We start from the raw sequence: 20,349 nt of genomic DNA on the forward strand, positions 1-20,349 counted from the left end.
TGAAACCCAACGCAGCAGCACCTGCTGACCGTCACGACCACCACCAGCCAAACACTGACCATCCTGGCGAGAGGGGCACGGTAACGATACGCTTACAAGACGACGGTGACCGCTCAAACGTGCAGCGGCGTAACGTTCCGGTGCCCAAGGCCACGCTTGCAAGTCCCGCCCACCTTGCGCTTGCGGGGGATGGGCTCGTCGAAGAGCAGGCTGCTTCCATCCGGCTCGTCCAGGCCGTCATCTGGCTGCCCCGTGACTGCGGGCATGCGGAAGGGCTTGAAGCTGTCGGCGGACAGGGGCGGGGACGGCGTCGACGGGTTCGACTGGTCACTAGGGATGCTCCAGCTCCAGTACCCGCTGCTGCTGTGGCTGGATGGCGTGAAGCCACCTGCGTCCTTCCAGGATCCGTTTGAACCCTCTGCCAGAAAAGTAAGATACAGCCACTCACATCTGGGGGTGTGTTTTAGATGAGCCCTCAGAATATTCTGGAAGGTCATCGTCACTTGGACGGCCATCATGTCATGAGCGGCAGGAGGTAGTCGATAATGCAATAAAACACTCTAAGGGCTCAAACCTGAACCAGTCCAGTAAAACGTTAAAAGATCACAAATTTCATGTTGGTCCATTAGGGCGGCGTTTCCCAGCCCAGTCCTCAGGGACCCAGACATTCCACGTTTCTGCTCCCTTCCAGCTCCCAGAAACACGGAGTGTCTCTCGGTTCCCAAAGACCGGATTGGGAAACGCTGCATTAGGGAGATTTGCTGGTCCCCGCCTGCAATCCACAGCGCTTCGTTTTCCTGAGTAATGAGCCCACTGACAGCTAGATGCCCACCCCAACCCCGCAATGCTCACCGGTGACTTTGACTGGGGGGCTCCGCACCAGGGGACTGGTGGACAGGCTGGTCAGCACCATAGCAGCGGTCACCTTGTCCATGTCCACTTCCTCTTCCTCCTTTTTCCTGGGGGGGGGCATGGGGCATTTTAAAAGGCCGTTGGGAGGTGTGCTGCTGGGTCACGAGGGAGTAATGTGGGCAAGGTGGGAGTCATGGCGACGACAACAATGCTCAGCGAGAATATCCTGCTTACAGTAGCATTTATATCACTCAAGTATGGCAAGCATGAAGTTTTACTTCAGCTTATTTTCTTATTGGCAACAGATTAAGGACAAACATGTTCAGCCTTATACACCCTTATACCCCCCGCCTAATGCTGGGCCCCCCACCTTATACTACCTACACCCACCTTAAGAGGGATTCCATCGTCACGGTAACGCACTGTCACACTGGGCACATTTCCAGTCCTGTTTTTCTGTACAGATATGCGGCTTAATCGCTCCGTGGCCGGACCCGCCGCCGGCCCTCCCCGTGGGCCGGACCCGCCGCCGGCCCTCCCCGTGGCCGGACCCGCCGCCGGCCCTCCCAGTGGCCCGGACCCGCCGCCGGCCCTCCCAGTGGCCCGGACCCGCCGCCGGCCCTCCCAGTGGCCCGGACCCGCCGCCGGCCCTCCCCGTGGACGGACCCGCCGCCGGCCCTCCCAGTGGCCGGACCCGCCGCCGGCCCTCCCCGTGGCCGGACCCGCCGCCGGCCCTCCCCGTGGACGGACCCGCCGCCGGCCCTCCCAGTGGCCGGACCCGCCGCCGGCTCTCTCCGGCCTCCTCATCTGCTTAATTACCTGAGTATATCAGGGCTCCTGTTTCATAAACGTCTTCCCACGTTCCTGCCTTAGTGCCAAGGGGGTCTATCCACCCCTAACAATGTCATTTTAAACTTTTAAACGATGTTTATTTGAATGTCACCCTAACCCTTGGTGCCCGTCGGAGGACAGAACGGGGGAGGTGTCCGACCGCGGAGGGGGGAGGTGTCCGACCGCGGAGAGCAGCTGCAAGAACTCATGCTGACACACTGGCTCTTTTTCATAAGGAAACCTACATTATTTATAATTCTCTTAGCATCAAGTAAGTGTAACTTTAGGGAATGAAAGGAGGGGGGCGGGGGGGTGATAGCAGCTGTAGTCAGAGGGAGGATAGAGGCCTTAACAGCAGTGACCTGGGAAGACTTCAAACAGCTGCTGAATAGGCAGCCTGCAAAATATTATTTGGTGTCAACAACAGTCATCTGTGATTCAGAAAGATTTATGGGAGGTTCTTAAAAAGAAGGGAGGGAAATGACTATGTAATCAAGACTAATAAAAATAATAAGAAAACATCAAAAAGACAACTATAGAAAGATTTTTCTTCTTTGTGCATAAACAGATAAAGGAAATCTACATACATCGCATAGAGATAATTAACAGTATGACAGGTGACGTAATATAACCGATTCAGATCATTAGAAGGGCACAGTTTCTCAGAACAGACACACTGCAACCTGGGAAAATAATCGGTTTGTAAAGCAAACCCCTGAATACTTAGGCTTTGCCAGACATTGAGGTCCTTCCGCGCTGCAGACGCAGGTATGCGTGTCCCCACCCTGCTTTGGGCCACCCGCCTCCATTTTGCTCACGGCAGGTGGTCATTGGTGCACACCACTAGAGCTGGATGTGGGGGGGGCATGGAAGCCTGAAGCCTGTGCCGCTCTGACGGGCACAGTGTGCCCCCAGCAGCCCCTGCGTCACCCCACGCCTTCCCTGAAGGCTGCAGAGACACCCGGCCACGTTGTGGAGTGCAGCCCTGGGACCGATGGCGTGTGCGCACCCCCCCGACGCCCCAGTGTAATTTCTCATCTTCAGACGGTGCTCGAAGGCCCCACTGCCACACAAGCCGCTCTATTTATAGAGTATGACGGAGCCCCCGCCTGCCCATCGCGTCTGCGCTCGCTTGCTCACTCGCGGACTAATACCGCTAATTACGCCAGAAGTTATTTAGCCTGGGGGGCGCAGCGGAGTGGAAAATAAAAATAAAGACCCTACAAGCTGCACTTCCATACACAGAGTGTACAGCTGTACCCTGGACTCCCAACTTAAGGCTGAACAGTGTGGTCTGTCTGTCCCAAATTAAAGGAGCCCCACAAATGAGAGTCATTAAAGACGTGGTCTCACGCCCGATACTCATGGAGCCGTGTTGGCACCTTTAGCTGTCGGAGTTGCGTTTGCTGTAGAAGCAAAATTGCCAAATCGAATATATTTAAAGAGAATTCCTGACAGAAAGTCAGGCAGATTACATCACTGTCTGTGCGGAAAGAGAGGGATAAAAAAAAATATAAGAGGAGGACAAATGATAGAAAATGAGAGGAAAGGATGAACAGGCAGGCAACCTAGAGGCACGTCCAGGACCGCCGAGGGAAGCGAACGGCAACAGGGAGAAAGAGGGGAAAGAAGGCGGGTAACGTTCTCCGGGGATGTGCTGATGGGGGTGTCCGCGGAAAAGGAGGGGAAAAAATAAATAAAATGGAGGATGACGACAAATAAGCACGTGGGCGAAGCATGCGGCAACCGTGTCCCACCGGAAGGGGGCGCTCAAGTGCACTACAGCGGGCACCTTTATGGACAGACCCTCGTTTGACACACACAAGCCATGCACACCACCATGTTCAGCTTTGTGGTGGGCTGGGGGGGGGGGGGGGGAGGCATCACAGCTCCCATAGTGGGACATGAAAACAAACAGGAGATGAGGGGGTGAGGCGGCAGGACGGGTGACAGATTTTAGCGTCATGGAACGCTGCCTCTAGCAGGTATTTTTACCAAAATGTTTGTGACAATGGAGGTGATTTATAACTGCGTGTGCATGTGTGTGCGTGCATGTGCTGGATCCAGGCTCCCCGCTCCCAGTATGACAGGCAGCCTCTGTCACGGGAAGTGAAGGAGAGCATCAAGGAGCGAGCAGCAGTGAGGGAGGCTGCCGCGGCACCGATGAGCTCATCGTTTTAGATGGACCAATACAGCAAAGCTGGAAAGCGCAACGGAACCTGGACCACGCCCCTTTACTACCCCCTCCGACTCCTCAGTAACACCTCCCCCTTATTTACACCTCCCCATCAGTGACCCCCTCCCATTCAGGCTATAAATGTTACAAAAAATCAAGCACTCATTCATTCTCTATCAAAACGTTCTCTTGAAATCCTTATATATATTTTGCTTTTAGAACAATTCTTATTACTACCAAAATGCTATCTTGCATTGAATTAAAAGAAGTATGTGACCTCAGTAATGACACATAAGGACCACAGGATGATGCCCAAGCAGAGCTGGAAGGCAATAGCAGGAGAAACCGATCACCCGAAAATGAGGAAAAACAAAGATCCTTCAGCAGCCCCCCAAAGATCCTTCAGCAGCCGCTGTGTTGTACAAATATGCAAAATCACAAAAAACTGGGAGCCTGGTGTAGCAAATGTTTACATTTCATATTCATACGCGCAGCGCCACCTAAATGCTCCGCGGACCTGTTTGATCTTCGTAAAACCATGAATCAAAATGGAAATACGACAGCAGAGACGCTCGCAAACAGTCACAAACTGACACACGGAAATACACCCCAGAGTCCTTCCCCCCAAATCCATCCCCAGCTTCTCCGTTACGGGGGACGTAAAGGACCGATCACCTTCTCTTAAAGAGACCACATTGTCACGTCACCCATTCTTATCCACCCAGATGATCTTAAAAGGGACCTCAAAATGGGGGGGGGGGGGGGATTTTTAGACGCCATTTTATTTTGTGGTCATAACAAAAATGCTGCACCCTTCATTGCCGGTCAGCAGAGGGCAGAAGTCGTCTCTCCCCAAAACACTGTCTGAAAAGAGCAGCTACTTCCTGCCAGATACAACTTATCATGGGCGGAGCAGCAAGCCTGTCAAGTATGTGGGTGGATAAGCTGAATATCAGTACTGACACACGGCATGGTTCCACACAGGCAGAGCCCACGGCCACAGGGGCAGTTCAGGAACAGCTTTATTAGGTGGTTAGTGGAGTTCTTTACTTAGTTATTTTTTTAAAGCCTACTGGTTCACTCGACCCCTGACTGACACTTAAGGAATCCAGATCAGCCGCTCAGCTCAAGGGCACAACAGCTGCTCCCCTTGATCTTCCACCGGGTCAGCAGGCGGCCACAGTGCCACCCGCTGCCTGTTAGTGCGTGTAGGAAGAGTGAGCGTGCACAGAGCACCGGCGACCCAAGACTAATCTGGTCTTTGGAGGAGCACTGGCGGGTGCGGCAGACACCCTCACTGCACCAGGAGTCCCCCCCCGCGCTCTCGATCCTGATTACGTAGGGCCACCCACAGCGGTCACTGAACAGGGGGGGTGGGTCCACCTTCGGTATCAGAAAGGGGGAAATGGAACATTCTAGGCATGACTCAGTTTACCAAAAAACGAACATGGGATAGAGCGCCCTCTTCCGATTTTAGCACCAGAAGACCATGAGTCTGTTACGATGACGTATTTTCGTTCTGTTTTTTGAAAAATAAATAAAGCACCTTTAAACCAAAATCACGATGAAGGATTGTGGGAAAATTATCCAGCAGCATGACAGAGGGAGTCAGCGGGGGTCATGTGTGATGTCAGCTTTTAACGGGAAGCTTCCAGTCGCGTCGGCAGCGAACACTGCGCCGCTGGATGGTTCAACACTGGGCACACTGTACAGGGCAGCCGCATCGAACCAGAGAACATGCAAAAGGCATTCAGCTGCATTTAGCGTCTGGACCTTAATGACAGTCATGCACACAACCATAGACAGATAAACATGAGGCCGCTGAAATTTCGGGGCGGGGGGGGGGGGGGGTCGGGCTACTGAGCAGAAATGCCGCATTCAACAAAACTCTGCCCCCGTCAAGCCTGGGCTGCGCCACCCACATGGACTGATGGGATTACATCACTGAGGTACGGTCTGAACCACCTAGGTGCCACTTTAAGGGGCCCTCTGCAAAGATACAGCCGCCTTCAAAAAGTGTGATGCGGACGAAAGCGAGACACCAAAACAGGCCGGTGCGAGTCCTGCTAGGGGCAGCTCGCCGTCATTAACTGTATCATGGCAACAAGGTCTCTGCATCCCACGGGCGGGCGATGCCACATGCAGTGGCGGGGCTGTTTTTAAATCAGCTCTCTTGTTCGTTATGGTGTCCAAAACTTGCTACCGGTCCCTAAGAACAGCACTGTGCAGAACAGCAGCAGACATACAACTACACCGATGCTGTTGTGCTTTTCTCGGAAACGGGGAAAAAAAAGCCCAAAGCAAGGAAAACTCTTTTGATGTGCGTTTGAGGAAGTCAGTCAGAGACCATGTCCAATCTGATAAGAAGTATATGGCTGGGGGAATAGCAAGCTCTAATAAAACTCATTGTGGGACGGCTGGAAGGCATCCAAGCCGGTGGATCTTTGGGCTCTGCAGAAGAGAGTGCTTTTCAGATGGTAATCACATGTTTTCAAATTAACAGCCCCGGAGTCCAGACCGAAGCGCGACATTATCTTCAGCGAAACGCTCAGCAACTCTGCACCGCTGCCGTGTTTTGAGGGGAACGAACGCCACATTCCGGTTACAAACGAACGCCACATTCCGGTTACAAACGAACGCCACATTCCGGTTACAAACGAACGCCACATTCCGGTTACAAACGAACGCCACATTCCGGTTACAAAAAAAAAACACAGCAAAGAAGTGAATAAAATTATGGTATTAAAGGCCCTGAAGTATTATTCCTGAAACCCGTTACATTGGTGAGGAAAGGCGGGCAAAAAAAAAAGAAGAAGCGACAAAACTCTCAATCCATTTCATTTGCATTAATGTGGCAAGAAAATGGACTTTTATGGAGCCGTAAAGAACAAACCAAAAGAAAAACACTGAAGATGCCGCGCAGGAACATTAAAAAGTCACGAGTCAGAGTCACGAGTCAGAGTCACGGGTCAGAGTCACGGGTCAGAGTCGCTACATGCTGGGGTTGATCCCCATGGATGTAATAGCACAATTTCCACTCCGAGTCTCTCAGTTGCAAACTTTCAGAGAGGCACTTAACTCTGACAGCGCGAGATGTCGATTAAACTTGCAGAGTGAGATTTGGTCGTACAATGACAGCGGTGAACTGTAATTCTGTAAGAAGGAAAGCACATTGTAATCCTCCATGCTTGTCGACCTTTGACGTCTGCGATCAGTCTCGCTAGAGTGATCCGTCACACTAAGAGGTCTGGCCAAGTCATCTGAGTCCTGCCAGTCTCAACTGGTCAATAGTTGTTTGGTTAACAGTATGAGCAGGGATATGCAGCTTAAACGGTCATGGGAGGATTTAATTCTTTAAGTCTTAAGGAAAAAATAAAAACTGAATATTAAAGGAAAGAATGCTACTTTGAAAGAATGGATGTACATAATGAAATCTTCTATGGGGTCCTGGTGAATATGGCATTCAGGTAAAACATTTTATACAGCCACCGGAATACTACTTATAATACAGAATATAACCATATTACTGAGCAAGTGGGTTTAAGAACGTAATCCATACGGAATAGGGGACATAACGAGCATTTAGCATCAACTCAAAAAATCTAACTCAATCCGCCCCAAAGGAGCACAAGTTACCAAGCAGGAGTGTTTGACACCCTAAAGACGCCATTGTGCACAGCTGTAATGAAAGTGCGATAAGCTGTGCAGCCCAAGCCAATGAGCAATCACTGGGCGCCAATAATTCTACCCAATACAAACATTTTGTTGGCGTTTTGTCTGATTGCACTAAAACAATTAGCCTGCTCACAGGTATGTTTGCGATCCTCAGGTAATTCGTTTTACATTCACTTGGAATGTCTTCGTTTCCAATTACAAGCACCACGTTATCTTAAGGTTTATTGAGCAATAAAGAGACTGAAGAGAAGAAGATAAAGAAAGACTGCGGCACCAGACCTGTTCCTGAAAGACCAGACACATCCAGAGCCAAGCAGCCGGGTCACGACATGGTCACGGCCGCTGGGGCAAGACGCCATTATTTATATACATGCATGCATGCATTCGTTTTACATGAGGACTATTAGGCTGCCAGCTATTTTAATTGCAATCCGTTCCTAACACACATCCATTCTGCAAATTTTTGTCATCAAATGCATATGTTCATTATATATGCATATGTTCATGTAATTCAACATCAACAACAGAGTCGGTGTTTGATTATTAAGAATCGCTCCAAGCTGACCACTGCAGTCCAAGTGTTGACATCAAACTCCGGGTAAAACAGTTTGGTTCTGAGCGCGATTCCCGGCAGACGGCACATTACTGACTGCAGAGCTGAGATCATATCCAACAGCAACATCTACAGCTGTACCCTCAGACGCAATCACTATACGGCACAAGGAATGGGCCACGTGACCTCACACATTCATACCTCAAATAGTAGCAAGAAAATGGTCATATGAATGGAAGCTGGGGGGGTGGGGACCAAAACACCCCCATCCATATGTCATTCATAATGTAAGAGCACTTGGATACCGACTGGGGGGGAATTAGCAACCAATGCTAATTTCAAACTGCTCCCTTGATTGGTTGCAATGATCCCTTGTACTGCAAGAGCAGGTATCAGTACATGACTGTGTTTTATGGCAGAAGTAAGAAATGCAAAATAAATAAAACGCAAAAAAGCAAAATATACCTTCTTAAGTAATTTTTACATATGCAATGTATATATTCAATATGCAATACAAATATTTTTCAGTTCATATAAAGTTATAAACACAGAACTGGCTGCGTAAACACAGACAAAGGAAGGATCCGCAATGGAGAGCGTCTCACCTGGTGTGAGGAACGTCTATGCTGCAGGAAACCACCTTCCGCTTCTGCTCCAGCAGGGACACGGACCGGGTCGGCTCCTTCTCGGGCTCCGCCAGCTTGTTGCTGGGCCCTGGCGGGTCTCCTGTGCCCTCCGTCGCCCCGTTTCTGGGCTCCATCTCTCGGGATTTCATCGGCATGCCCACCGCTTGGTTCGCATGCCCATTGCATGAGCTTTGCTGCAAGAAATCATCGGGGGAAAAACAGGCGTCACAGACGCCAAGAGCAATTTTACTTTAAAAGTAAGCACACATTATCCAATACAGAATAAAACTAATATCAAACGCTTCTTAATGGCTCCACAACAGAGAATAAGCATCTTGCAACATACAGGCAGTGAAACAAAATCCCAACGCCTTTCACAGCACCTCAGAAATGCATAACAGTCGAGGACTGTAATCACCTGTTGGTGTGACCTAATTCCTCGACGACACTCAATTTTCACCCAAACGGCTTAACAAAATACCACATTTTTTCATCCTCGTTTGATAAAAGTTGCATTTCACATTCGCTAAAAATGGACCCCGGCCCCAAATAAGGAAACCATGAGGCAGCGGCAACAGCCCGACCCCCCACACAGAATCACAACCAGGCAGCTACTTCAACCTGGTGACCAGAGGACAGCGAGGTCACTCTCAGGACAGAAGCTGCCTGCTGGCAGCAAATAATAGACAAGAGGCATTTTATTAAGTAGCTACAGAACGTCTTATGAGTGTCGGCAAGGCGGACATTCCAGGCTACTGACGTTAGCGTGGTCTTTGTGAACCTAAAGCTATGTAATTGGCTCAGTTACTTTGATTCATTTAGCTTGAACCATGCACTCATAAACAAGTACTTCATTTCTGAATCTTGTTCATGACCCGGCTGCCGAGTTCCTGTGTCAGGAAGAAATATCTTCGATGAAAAAAATTGCTTTGTGAATCAAAGGATGATATAGGGCGCGAGCTGCACCCTGACGCGCCACACCGTTAAATTCTGTAATGAACACATTACGACATAAACCTCACTGTCACCGCACTCCCTGCGAGACTGTCAAATATGACAGAGTATATACTCTGCTAAAGAAACAGATCAAAACTAGATATATTCACACATTTAACAGGCAAACATCACATGTTAAACAACACATATTAAAATGCATAAACCATTAGCTTAAAAAAAAAGTATGTGAGAAATCTTTGCTATACTATTCTTTGATTGACATTAATATATACAACAATGTATGCATTATTTGTGATGTAGTCGCCAATACCCCGCACAATGTCTATGAAGAATTTACATAGATGTACAAAACATCTTCGTAACACCACCTCTGTCCAGACAAAGACTTAATACCTCATCACATCTTTAAAACAGAAGCAGCCATTGATGAAAATCCTAGTAAAAAATTACTATCCTTTATTTAAAAAAAATGCATTTGTAAACAAGCAACATTTAATAGCGGACCTAATAATCATATTTACAATCAAATGAAATTTGCGAAATGCACAACAACAAAAAAACTAGACTGTACCTAGACTTATGTAGTGGGCTAGCCCCTTCATTCAATAACAAACATACAGAACTGCATAACAACATTAATCAATTTTGTGCATTACTGCAGTAGGCGGGAGGCTACGGGAAAAACAGCCCGGCGATGCGGTCAGACAAAAGGATGCATTCATCTGACCGCGGGGACACGCAAGGAACAGCAAAACATTCAAACTAGATGCTGGCGTGACTTTAAAACGCCGCTGCTTAAAAGGTGATGGCTGAACAAAACAAAAAAATAAACGACACACGGTACTTGGGCACAAGTTGAAAGTATGACTCCGTACATAATTTTAAGTGCCGAGAGCATCGTTTCAAATGTTAAAGACTGGTCCAAACGAAACTTGAAAGCACATAATACCTTCGCCGGGTTGCAATGTGCAAACAACTACTCCTGTAAAACGAGTCGTACGTTGGGAGTAGGTGCTTGGTAGCGAAGAAATAGAGAGATTACGTATATTATACATTTTTTCCATTCAGTTCATCTCCGTGCCCATAAAACAATGATGTGCAGTTTTGCAAGACCTCGCATACTCGCAGCACTTGAAGAAAGGTTCACTTTAGGCAACAGGTCATGCCTTTCCCTCCAGTCGCTTCCAGGGGCATAGAGACAAAAGGTACTTCGTTTCTTTTGTGGATTAATAAAACTGAAGTCCCGCTAAGTGTGACACCGCAAAATGCGATATCGTGTAGAAATAATGATGCCGATAATAGCCAGTCTGTGTAAAACCAGAAGTCTGGAGAGCAAATGTCTATAGAATACCTATATTTTGTGTTATATTCGTATGATTTTCTAATTTCACAATGCCATTTCGTGCCTTCCAGTAATAAACCATTCCGATTCATTGGATTTAGGCACGCTCGCTTCCCATTTAATTATAATACTTAATGCATTTTATACGTTGGCAAACATTCAAAACAATTATATTATCTAATAGGTATAAAACACCAATATTACAAATTCAATAAACCTGTTCCTGAATGTGAAGCCTGTTCAATATACACCTTTCGCACACAATTACTTGTTCGGTGACTGCATTAATAAACGACCGGTGTTCGCCTCTTACCAGGCTGCATCTCTGCTTGGGCGATAAACAGCACACAATAACCCCGGCTAAGCAATGCGGTCATGATTCTTTATTTTTAGTGAGGAAATTACATCATCGATGTAAAAACACCCGACATGTTGGTTATAAAACCCACCACGTTGTGTAGCGGAAAGCGGTAGCATCGCATCCCGAGATCGGGAGGAAAATGACTGCAAGGGGCGGCTGGAGACGAGCAAATAAGTGGGGCTTTACCCTGGCGATGGGGCAATGTGAAAAATGCAATGCATGCGGCAGGATAAGGCTCCACGGCGTGGTGGCTAGCTGCAGAGAAAACCCGGCTAAGACGGGGTATTACACCGCGCACATGAGCGCCGTACGGTCTGACATGCCTTAACTAAAACCAGTCCCTTCGACAAAATAAGGGCACAATGCATGGATGCATTATGTTTCAAAGACGTTTATTCGTCATCATAGCCGAGGCTCGCCTGGCCATCGTGGGCTGCACTGGACAAAAGACTAGGAGCTGATATAAAAATACACTGCTGCAGACGGCGTGTGCGCACTCGAGCCGTCCACGGAGCGATAAGCAGGGTGACTCATTACTGGAAATACAAAACACACACACAAGCCACAGTAAAGCGATCACACACCTTCAGGCTGGATCTCAGCGGTCCCGCTGCAGGCGTCTGCTCCTGCCAAACGGCCGCGTCGCCTTCGAAATACTCCCTTAAGCTGCCCTCTTGCTTCAACGCCGCGCAAACGCTTTGCCGGGGTCCCATCGGAGCATCCCTGTTTTCATGTTTGACAGCATGGACCACCCCCGGGAGAAGTGCCCCATCGCCGGCACATACCCGGCTCCCAAGGAGAGAGCGCTTCACCAGGCGTCGCGAATGCATGGCGTTATCTCTCCGGATTTACTACCCTTTATGCACAGATGGAAAGCATCAACTGCTAATGTTTTCCAATGAATGCTATGAAATTGGAGCAGATAGCGAATACAAAAAAATGTGTATACGATGCGGTTAGCTTAGCTACAGCACGCCGCACAATCCATTCACTGTATACTGACTGCAAGTAAAAAATGAAATGCTTGGAAGAGAAGCCGTAACAGGCTTAAAAACGGCAAAGCACGTTTTCCAAATGCGCCTCCATCCAGTTCATCCGACCGGCTGCCTATCGTTATTCTTTCGACCTGTTTGTTTTTCTATCCGTTCCCTTGGGCTCGCAAAGACACGAAAACATGGCACGGATTATATTTATCTCGGACCGAAACAGCCATTTCAGAAATTGTGATCAGCAATTGCTGTGTAGTTAGCCGACTATTACCGGCTCCACCGAAAAGCAGAAATATCCCCGCTACTATTCCAGTCTAGAATAACTGAAGGAAAATATCGCGCAGAAAAATAAAAATCACTAGCGGTCTCCAGTACAGCTCCAATCCCAAACTGAGCTCCACTCCACCGGCGCGTCCTCCAGCGAGTGCCCGAACCGGCGGAATGCCGCCCGTAAACATGTGCGGTTCCCCGGCTCCGCGGCGCTCCTATTGGACGGCGAGGCACACGCCTCCGCCGCTTCATTCAATGCGGATCCCGTTCTGCCCATTGTGCAACTGATCCTGGATCAGAAAGACGGCTTCGCTCATAGTGCGGTAGTTAAGAGCTGGAAGCAAAGGGTGGCTGATCCTGTGTCAGTTCTTAATGGTAGAAGGTAACCGGTGTGTTTCGCCTAACGGAAAGTGTGGGGAAGTAAAGCAAGAAAAGAGGCCGGGGATTTTTTTATTAATTGCGAGAGAAAATTATCGTAAATTTTTTGTTTTTTGTTTTGGCGTCTATATATCTTTACAACTAACCTTTAAAGAATAGCTTATTTGACAATACGATTTGTTTTACTTAATCCCCAAAGATGAAGGTTATCCAGTGATTAGTAACAATAATAAAATACGCGGTTCAATAAACATGATTATGGGAAGCGGTTAATTACATATGAACAAGTTAACTATGATTATATTCTATATCCCATTTTCACACTAAACCCACACCCAGACCTCTTAGGACACGTCAATATTTCAACAAAGAGCTCCATTTCCTAAACACCGCCTAATCCCTTAAAGATAATCCTACATTGCCACTCTCAACTTCTGTGAAGACGTTGTCAGTACTCTTCTCATTTACTGAACACTTTGCTCCATGATGTGTGATGAGTTTTATCTGTTCGGCCTTTTGTTTAACATAAATGTTCAAAGGCTTTATTTAAATTCAAGACATTTAAGACAATTCCAGATATAAGATTAGCGAACTAGTTTACCTAACAATATTAAAAGGAAACTCCCCCCCCAAGATTATTTTAGCAATTGCATACACGTCATCCTGTTGTGAAACAACTTCATTTTTAATTCATTAATTAGATGCATTGTTCACAGCAGATTAACCAACAGCTATAAAGGCATTATATAGGTTAGATGAGTAACAAAAACGTATTTACACAGAAAAAGTAGCGGAAATCTGGAAAAAAAAAATCCAAATCAGGAAAATTTTAACAGGGCGGTTGAAAAAGGCGAAATATGGCATAAGTTTAAGATGAACGCTGTGCACATTAAAATATCTGATTCTGTATTGTTCTGTGTGGGTCGAAGCAATAATTGTAAATGATATAAATTAACCAGATGAAATACGTTCATTTATTGATTAATTTATCAAGTTAACATTTTAAATTTAATCCTATGCCATTTCTCAGAACATGACAGTGTTGTGGTGTTTGTAGATTAAATCACGATTTTTCTTACGTGTCGGTTTGAGGTAATATAATGCTATAGTATGCCTATAGTAATGAAAAATAACGTTAGCGATCCGGCAGCTACGGACCGATATTTACTAAATTCAGTTCGCAGAATATGGACTATTTATCGTGTACTCCCTTTAACAATATGATTACAGACTGCAGTACCGAAATAATCTGAAGTTTCAGCGGACTGAAGTCAGAATGAAAAGCGCCCTAATTAGGGAAGATAAAGCAACTGCAGGTTCTCATGGTGCGTCACAGCTTGTTCGATTGTCAATGAGTGCAAGTATCGTGTAACAGATTTGAGTTCCACCATATGAAACAAGTAAAGGCGTTACTCCACAGACGAAATGATTTATACGGACCCACATCTACGTAAATGCCACTCAAAGCGCAAACAAGAAAATTACATCCAAGTAATTATGACTTTCACAGAAAGCTATAGGTATAGAATAGGACTATTGAATATAGGACTGTTATCCTTAAAGAATGACAATGAGACTGCAGGTTGATTCACAGGTAAAGCGATGTCTTGCTACATGGGTGAAGTTTTTTATGGAAGTAGGATTGTCAAAGACTGCAAGCCCGCTGTGTCATATATGAATAAGGAAATTGAATTGCTTATGCAAATTGTCCAGCTGTATAAAGAGGTTAAAAAAGAAAGAATTTTAAGATATCTGAAATTTAAAGACGCGAGTTATAGACCGGTATAACTAAGGTTCCTCTCTTACACAGACGCTCCCAGGGTTACGACGGTCTGCGTTACGATATTTCGACACGATGGGTATTCCAATTCCATTTTCCATGTTTTTCACTTTCAGTACATTATTCAATAAATTAATTGAGATATTCAACACTTTATTATAAAATAGGCTTTGTGTTACTGATTTTGCCCAACTGTAGGCTTTGTTAGGTTAGGCGTTCTGTATTAAACAGTCAAAAAACATGCTAAATTACCCGTAGGAGTGCATGCGTGAGTGAATGGTGTGAATGTGCCCTGCGATGGGCTGGCCCCCCATCCGGGGTTGTTCCCTGCCTCGTGCCCATTGATTCCGGGATAGACTCCGGACCCCCCGCGACCAAGTAGGATAAGAGGTTTGGAAAATGGATGGATGGATGGATATTTTTTGCCTAACGGCAGGTTTATCGGAACGTAACCCCATCATAACGCAGAGCGCGAGGTACATACTTACAACAACAGTGTCTCCTGTCTTCACTGGGTGGTTCCCGCCTCCAAACTCGGCTTTATTGTTTTGATTAATTTCCTTTAGCTAGCTACACATCATTCTGTCATTCTTCACAGGTGACGGGAACCGTTCGATGTTCTCAAGACATAACTCATTTATTCAGATAATGTCAGGAACCTCCTTGCACATATACAAGTTAAGATAAAACACACATGTTATAACATGTAATAATTTGCAGGTTTCAATAGAACTTATATTTACTTTACAACAGAATACAATGCCTTCAGTCTTCCTTTAACCATTTAACCGTGTGTCGATAATGGTCTTCCAAGTCAGGGTCAGGCTTGCATGCTCTTTGAGGAATATGGATATTCATAATGACTCCAGAACGGAACTACAACATAGAAAAAGGTCAGTCAGTATGATTAAGTTCCAAATGGCCTTAACCTTTTCCAACTAACTGAGGGTTAAGGCCTTGGTCAAGAACACAAATGCGAAGTCTGCACTCCGGTACGATTTGATGTGACCGCAAACATAGCGTCCAACCAGGTGTTGTGCCGAATTCTGCACCCCTGCCGTGAAATGCACCCCCTGTCGGGAGCGCGCACCGCTCTTTTCTTCTATTCGAAGTGGGAAAATACGTAGTTCCGTCAATCTAAATATGCAACAGAAATATTAAATTGCGTTTGCACATTTAGAAGACCACTGTCCCACTTCACGAAGGCTGCATTTAACCCATATAAAACTGATAAACTGTGACATGTAAACGATGAGCTCCGAACGAGAACGTAGGTGATTTATTTGTCTCGTCATCAGTTTACTAGTTTGAGAACAAGGAAGTCCTTCGCTTTAAGAATCAAAGCAAATTACACAGTATTATTCCCTATACATATCTAGTAATTATCTTTTTCCACAATGAAGAGAGTGTTCTGGTACAGTGATCCGAAATACCTAAACAAAAAAGATATTTATCTTTATGACGGCTAATCTGGCAGGAACTTCATTTCCATTCTCCCCTTTTATTCCATCACGAAATGCTGCTATCAAGCGACATATTTAAAGAAATAGATAATAATTAATTAATTTCATGAATGCCATATCACGTGCAGCGCGGGGGTGAGGGGGGGGGGGTGCATTTTACGGCAGCTTACTTCTTTCGTATTTAAGAAACTGGCTCAGTACCTGTGCTATTAGTACCTTACAAAGTTCGCTCTGTTTATTGATCTTGATCTATTGTGCAGGTTTATGAAAAGCATATTAGGAGGAGGTGAACTGACAGGAACATGCAGGGGTGGAAGGGGGTGTGTCCTTTAGCATAAGGGTATGCACCCTTTTTAAATCTATCTGCTAAGATAACAACATTAGGGGACCTGCCATGAATTGCACCCCCTTTGAATTCTTGAAGCATTTTGGTATCTAATCACCGGAGACAGAGATACAGGGGGGTACCATTCACGGCAGGGTACCTGCCGGGAATTGCACCCCCTTTGAATTCTGGGTCTGAATGTCCTACATAAATGAAATTTGCTCAGGTAGTACACTTTGCCATACAGAGTGTACTGTCCAAAGCATTTTGGGATCTAATCACCAGAAACAGAGATACAGGGGGGTGCCATTCACGGCAGGGTACCTGCCGGGAATTGCACCCCCTTTGAATTCTGGGTATGAATGTCCTACATAAATGAAATTTGCTCAGGTAGTACACTTTGCCATACAGAGTGTACTGTCCAAAGCATTTTGGGATCTAATCACCAGAAACAGAGATACAGGGGGGTGCCATTCACGGCAGGGTACCTGCCGGGAATTGCACCCCCCTGTATCTCTGTTTCTGGTGATTAGATCCCAAAATGCTTTGGACAGTACACTCTGTATGGCAAAGTGTACTACCTGAGCAAATTTCATTTATGTAGGACATTCATACCCAGAATTCAAAGGGGGTGCAATTCCCGGCAGGTGCCCTGCCGTGAATGGCACCCCCCTGTATCTCTGTTTCTGGTGATTAGATCCCAAAATGCTTTGGACAGTACACTCTGTATGGCAAAGTGTACTACCTGAGCAAATTTCATTTATGTAGGACATTCATACCCAGAATTCAAAGGGGGTGCAATTCCCGGCAGGTACCCTGCCGTGAATGGCACCCCCCTGTATCTCTGTTTCTGGTGATTAGATCCCAAAATGCTTTGGACAGTACACTCTGTATGGCAAAGTGTACTACCTGAGCAAATTTCATTTATGTAGGACATTCAGACCCAGAATTCAAAGGGGGTGCAATTCCCGGCAGGTACCCTGCCGTGAATGGTACCCCCCTGTATCTCTGTCTCCGGTGATTAGATACCAAAATGCTTCAAGAATTCAAAGGGGGTGCAATTCATGGCAGGTCCCCTAATGTTGTTATCTTAGCAGATAGATTTAAAAAGGGTGCATACCCTTATGCTAAAGGACACACCCCCTTCCACCCCTGCATGTTCCTGTCAGTTCACCTCCTCCTAATATGCTTTTCATAAACCTGCACAATAGATCAAGATCAATAAACAGAGCGAACTTTGTAAGGTACTAATAGCACAGGTACTGAGCCAGTTTCTTAAATACGAAAGAAGTAAGCTGCCGTAAAATGCACCCCCCCCCCCTCACCCCCGCGCTGCACGTGATATGGCATTCATGAAATTAATTAATTATTATCTATTTCTTTAAATATGTCGCTTGATAGCAGCATTTCGTGATGGAATAAAAGGGGAGAATGGAAATGAAGTTCCTGCCAGATTAGCCGTCATAAAGATAAATATCTTTTTTGTTTAGGTATTTCGGATCACTGTACCAGAACACTCTCTTCATTGTGGAAAAAGATAATTACTAGATATGTATAGGGAATAATACTGTGTAATTTGCTTTGATTCTTAAAGCGAAGGACTTCCTTGTTCTCAAACTAGTAAACTGATGACGAGACAAATAAATCACCTACGTTCTCGTTCGGAGCTCATCGTTTACATGTCACAGTTTATCAGTTTTATATGGGTTAAATGCAGCCTTCGTGAAGTGGGACAGTGGTCTTCTAAATGTGCAAACGCAATTTAATATTTCTGTTGCATATTTAGATTGACGGAACTACGTATTTTCCCACTTCGAATAGAAGAAAAGAGCGGTGCGCGCTCCCGACAGGGGGTGCATTTCACGGCAGGGGTGCAGAATTCGGCACAACACCGGCTCGGTCACATACCGCAGTACAGGATTACCAGAATCCCATTGCAACTTTACAGAATCGCCATAATTCCTCACTGGTGACAGGAAGCAATATAAACATTTGATAATCCAACTATAACATTACTCAAATGCTCTGCATCAGAATAATGCATTTGTTTGTGTTCTGGATAACCTGGAACAGAACACGTAAGGACAAAGGCTGCCGCTCACATAACATTTTAAATAAGATTTTACATCACAAGGTAACGCGCTGGAAGAGCTTCCCGTTAGCACTTTGAATAATTCAATCACTGATTTAGCGGCCCATTTTTAAGTGACCCATTTAAGTGACTGTGGCGAGGAGACACAACCAAAACAGCAGTTCTATAAGACAACAGCTTGGGAAAACTGTGGGAGAAAACGCACTTTAACCTTTTTAATTACTCTACAGTTATAGCAAAGGCGTGTAAGTGATGCAGCTTATGGGTCTTTGTTTCCGTTCTGTACCAGTGAGGTAATTACAAATGCAACTGTGAATCAAGGCTTTTTACTGCCATCTTGTGGCAAAAGTATTTAGTGCACTTTTAAATTTTATTATTAACAACACGGTCGTCATTGTAAAAACAAAGTTTAATGATCCCAAACGGGAAATTCTGGCACCACAGCTGCACATACAGCACAACGTAGGCTATTTAAGTGCAGAAAAAATACAGACCGTACAGAACAGTGTAAAATAACAAACAAGAAAATAAATGGATGGTTTTCCTAGCCTGGGCTTTGATTTTGTTGGCACTGACTGTACAATTGCATTCTGTATGGATGAGTGTAGGCACTTTGGAAAATGGCGTAGTGCAGCCTTATGGTCACTGGGGGAAGGAGCATGAGCACTTTCTAACATGTATTGGTGTGACGAACCAATGGCTGCAGGTGCCTATGGATATAACACTGTGAAAGTGAGAGACAGCACTGGCACAGCATTGACTTAAACCTCCTTTCATACACTGTGAAAGAGAGGGACAGCACTGGCACAGCATTGACTTAAACCCACTTTCATACACTGTGAAAGAGAGGGACAGCACTGGCACAGCATTGACTTAAACCCCCTATCATACACTGTGAAAGAGAGGGACAGCACTGGCACAGCATTGCCTTAAGCCCCCTATCATACACTGTGAAAGAGAAGGACAGCACTGGCACAGTATTGACTTAAACCCCCTTTCATACACTGTGAAAGAGAAGGACAGCACTGGCACAGTATTGACTTAAACCTCCTTTCATACACTGTGAAAGAGAGGGACAGCACTGGCACAGCATTGACTTAAACCTCCTTTCATACACTGTGAAAGAGAGGGACAGCACTGGCACAGCATTGACTTAAACCTCCTTTCATACACTGTGAAAGAGAGGGACAGCACTGGCACAGCATTGACTTAAACCCCCTTTCATACACTGTGAAAGAGAGGGACAGCACTGGCACAGCATTGACTTAAACCTCCTTTCATACACTGCCTAAGCAGCTGCCTAATCAGCATTACACTGGTTTGCCGGGTTAGCTGTGGATGATCTGGTGCCCTAGGAGAAATGCGCCTGATTTTTTGCTCACGCTTTTGAGGATATACCTACTGGAAATGTGCCTGGGCGTTGCCTGTGGGCCTTGCGACTTGTTGGATGGGTAACATGGTAAAACCAAATTTGCCCAAAAAGCCCGTGTATGTAGCCTTTGACCGTCTATAAGAGCTGCGCACTGTGTCACTCTTTTGTCTGACACTCCACTACACCCAAGCAGCAGCACTCAGACTGCACCATAATACTGCTACTGAACGCTCTGTTTGCAGCTAAGGCAGCTGTATGTATTACAGGATGGGTGATCCATCCAGCATGTGTTTTTGGGGGGGTGGGG

At 46.1% G+C, this 20,349-nt stretch overlaps 1 protein-coding gene across 5 annotated transcripts in view; it reads right to left on the reverse strand.

Moving 5' to 3' along the window:
• znf704 (zinc finger protein 704) overlaps positions 1-12,804 on the reverse strand; it is a 21,594-nt gene extending 8,790 nt beyond the window's left edge. For 4 of the 5 annotated variants that reach the window (XM_049026303.1, XM_049026302.1, XM_049026301.1 and 1 more), the window contains exons 1-4: positions 11,958-12,804; positions 8,693-8,907; positions 853-959; positions 174-418 (exon numbers count right to left, since the gene is read on the reverse strand). In XM_049026303.1, the coding sequence (XP_048882260.1) occupies positions 174-418; positions 853-959; positions 8,693-8,907; positions 11,958-12,203 (813 nt within the window). In that variant the 5' untranslated portion in view covers positions 12,204-12,804. Of the gene's footprint in view, positions 1-173; positions 419-852; positions 960-8,692; positions 8,908-11,325; positions 11,517-11,957 lie in introns of those variants that run through there. The other variant, XM_049026304.1, reaches the window with a different exon arrangement.
• Positions 12,805-20,349: the final 7,545 nt, after the last annotated feature.

This window comes from Brienomyrus brachyistius, chromosome 9, assembly GCF_023856365.1.
Source record: "Brienomyrus brachyistius isolate T26 chromosome 9, BBRACH_0.4, whole genome shotgun sequence".
NCBI lineage: Eukaryota > Metazoa > Chordata > Actinopteri > Osteoglossiformes > Mormyridae > Brienomyrus > Brienomyrus brachyistius.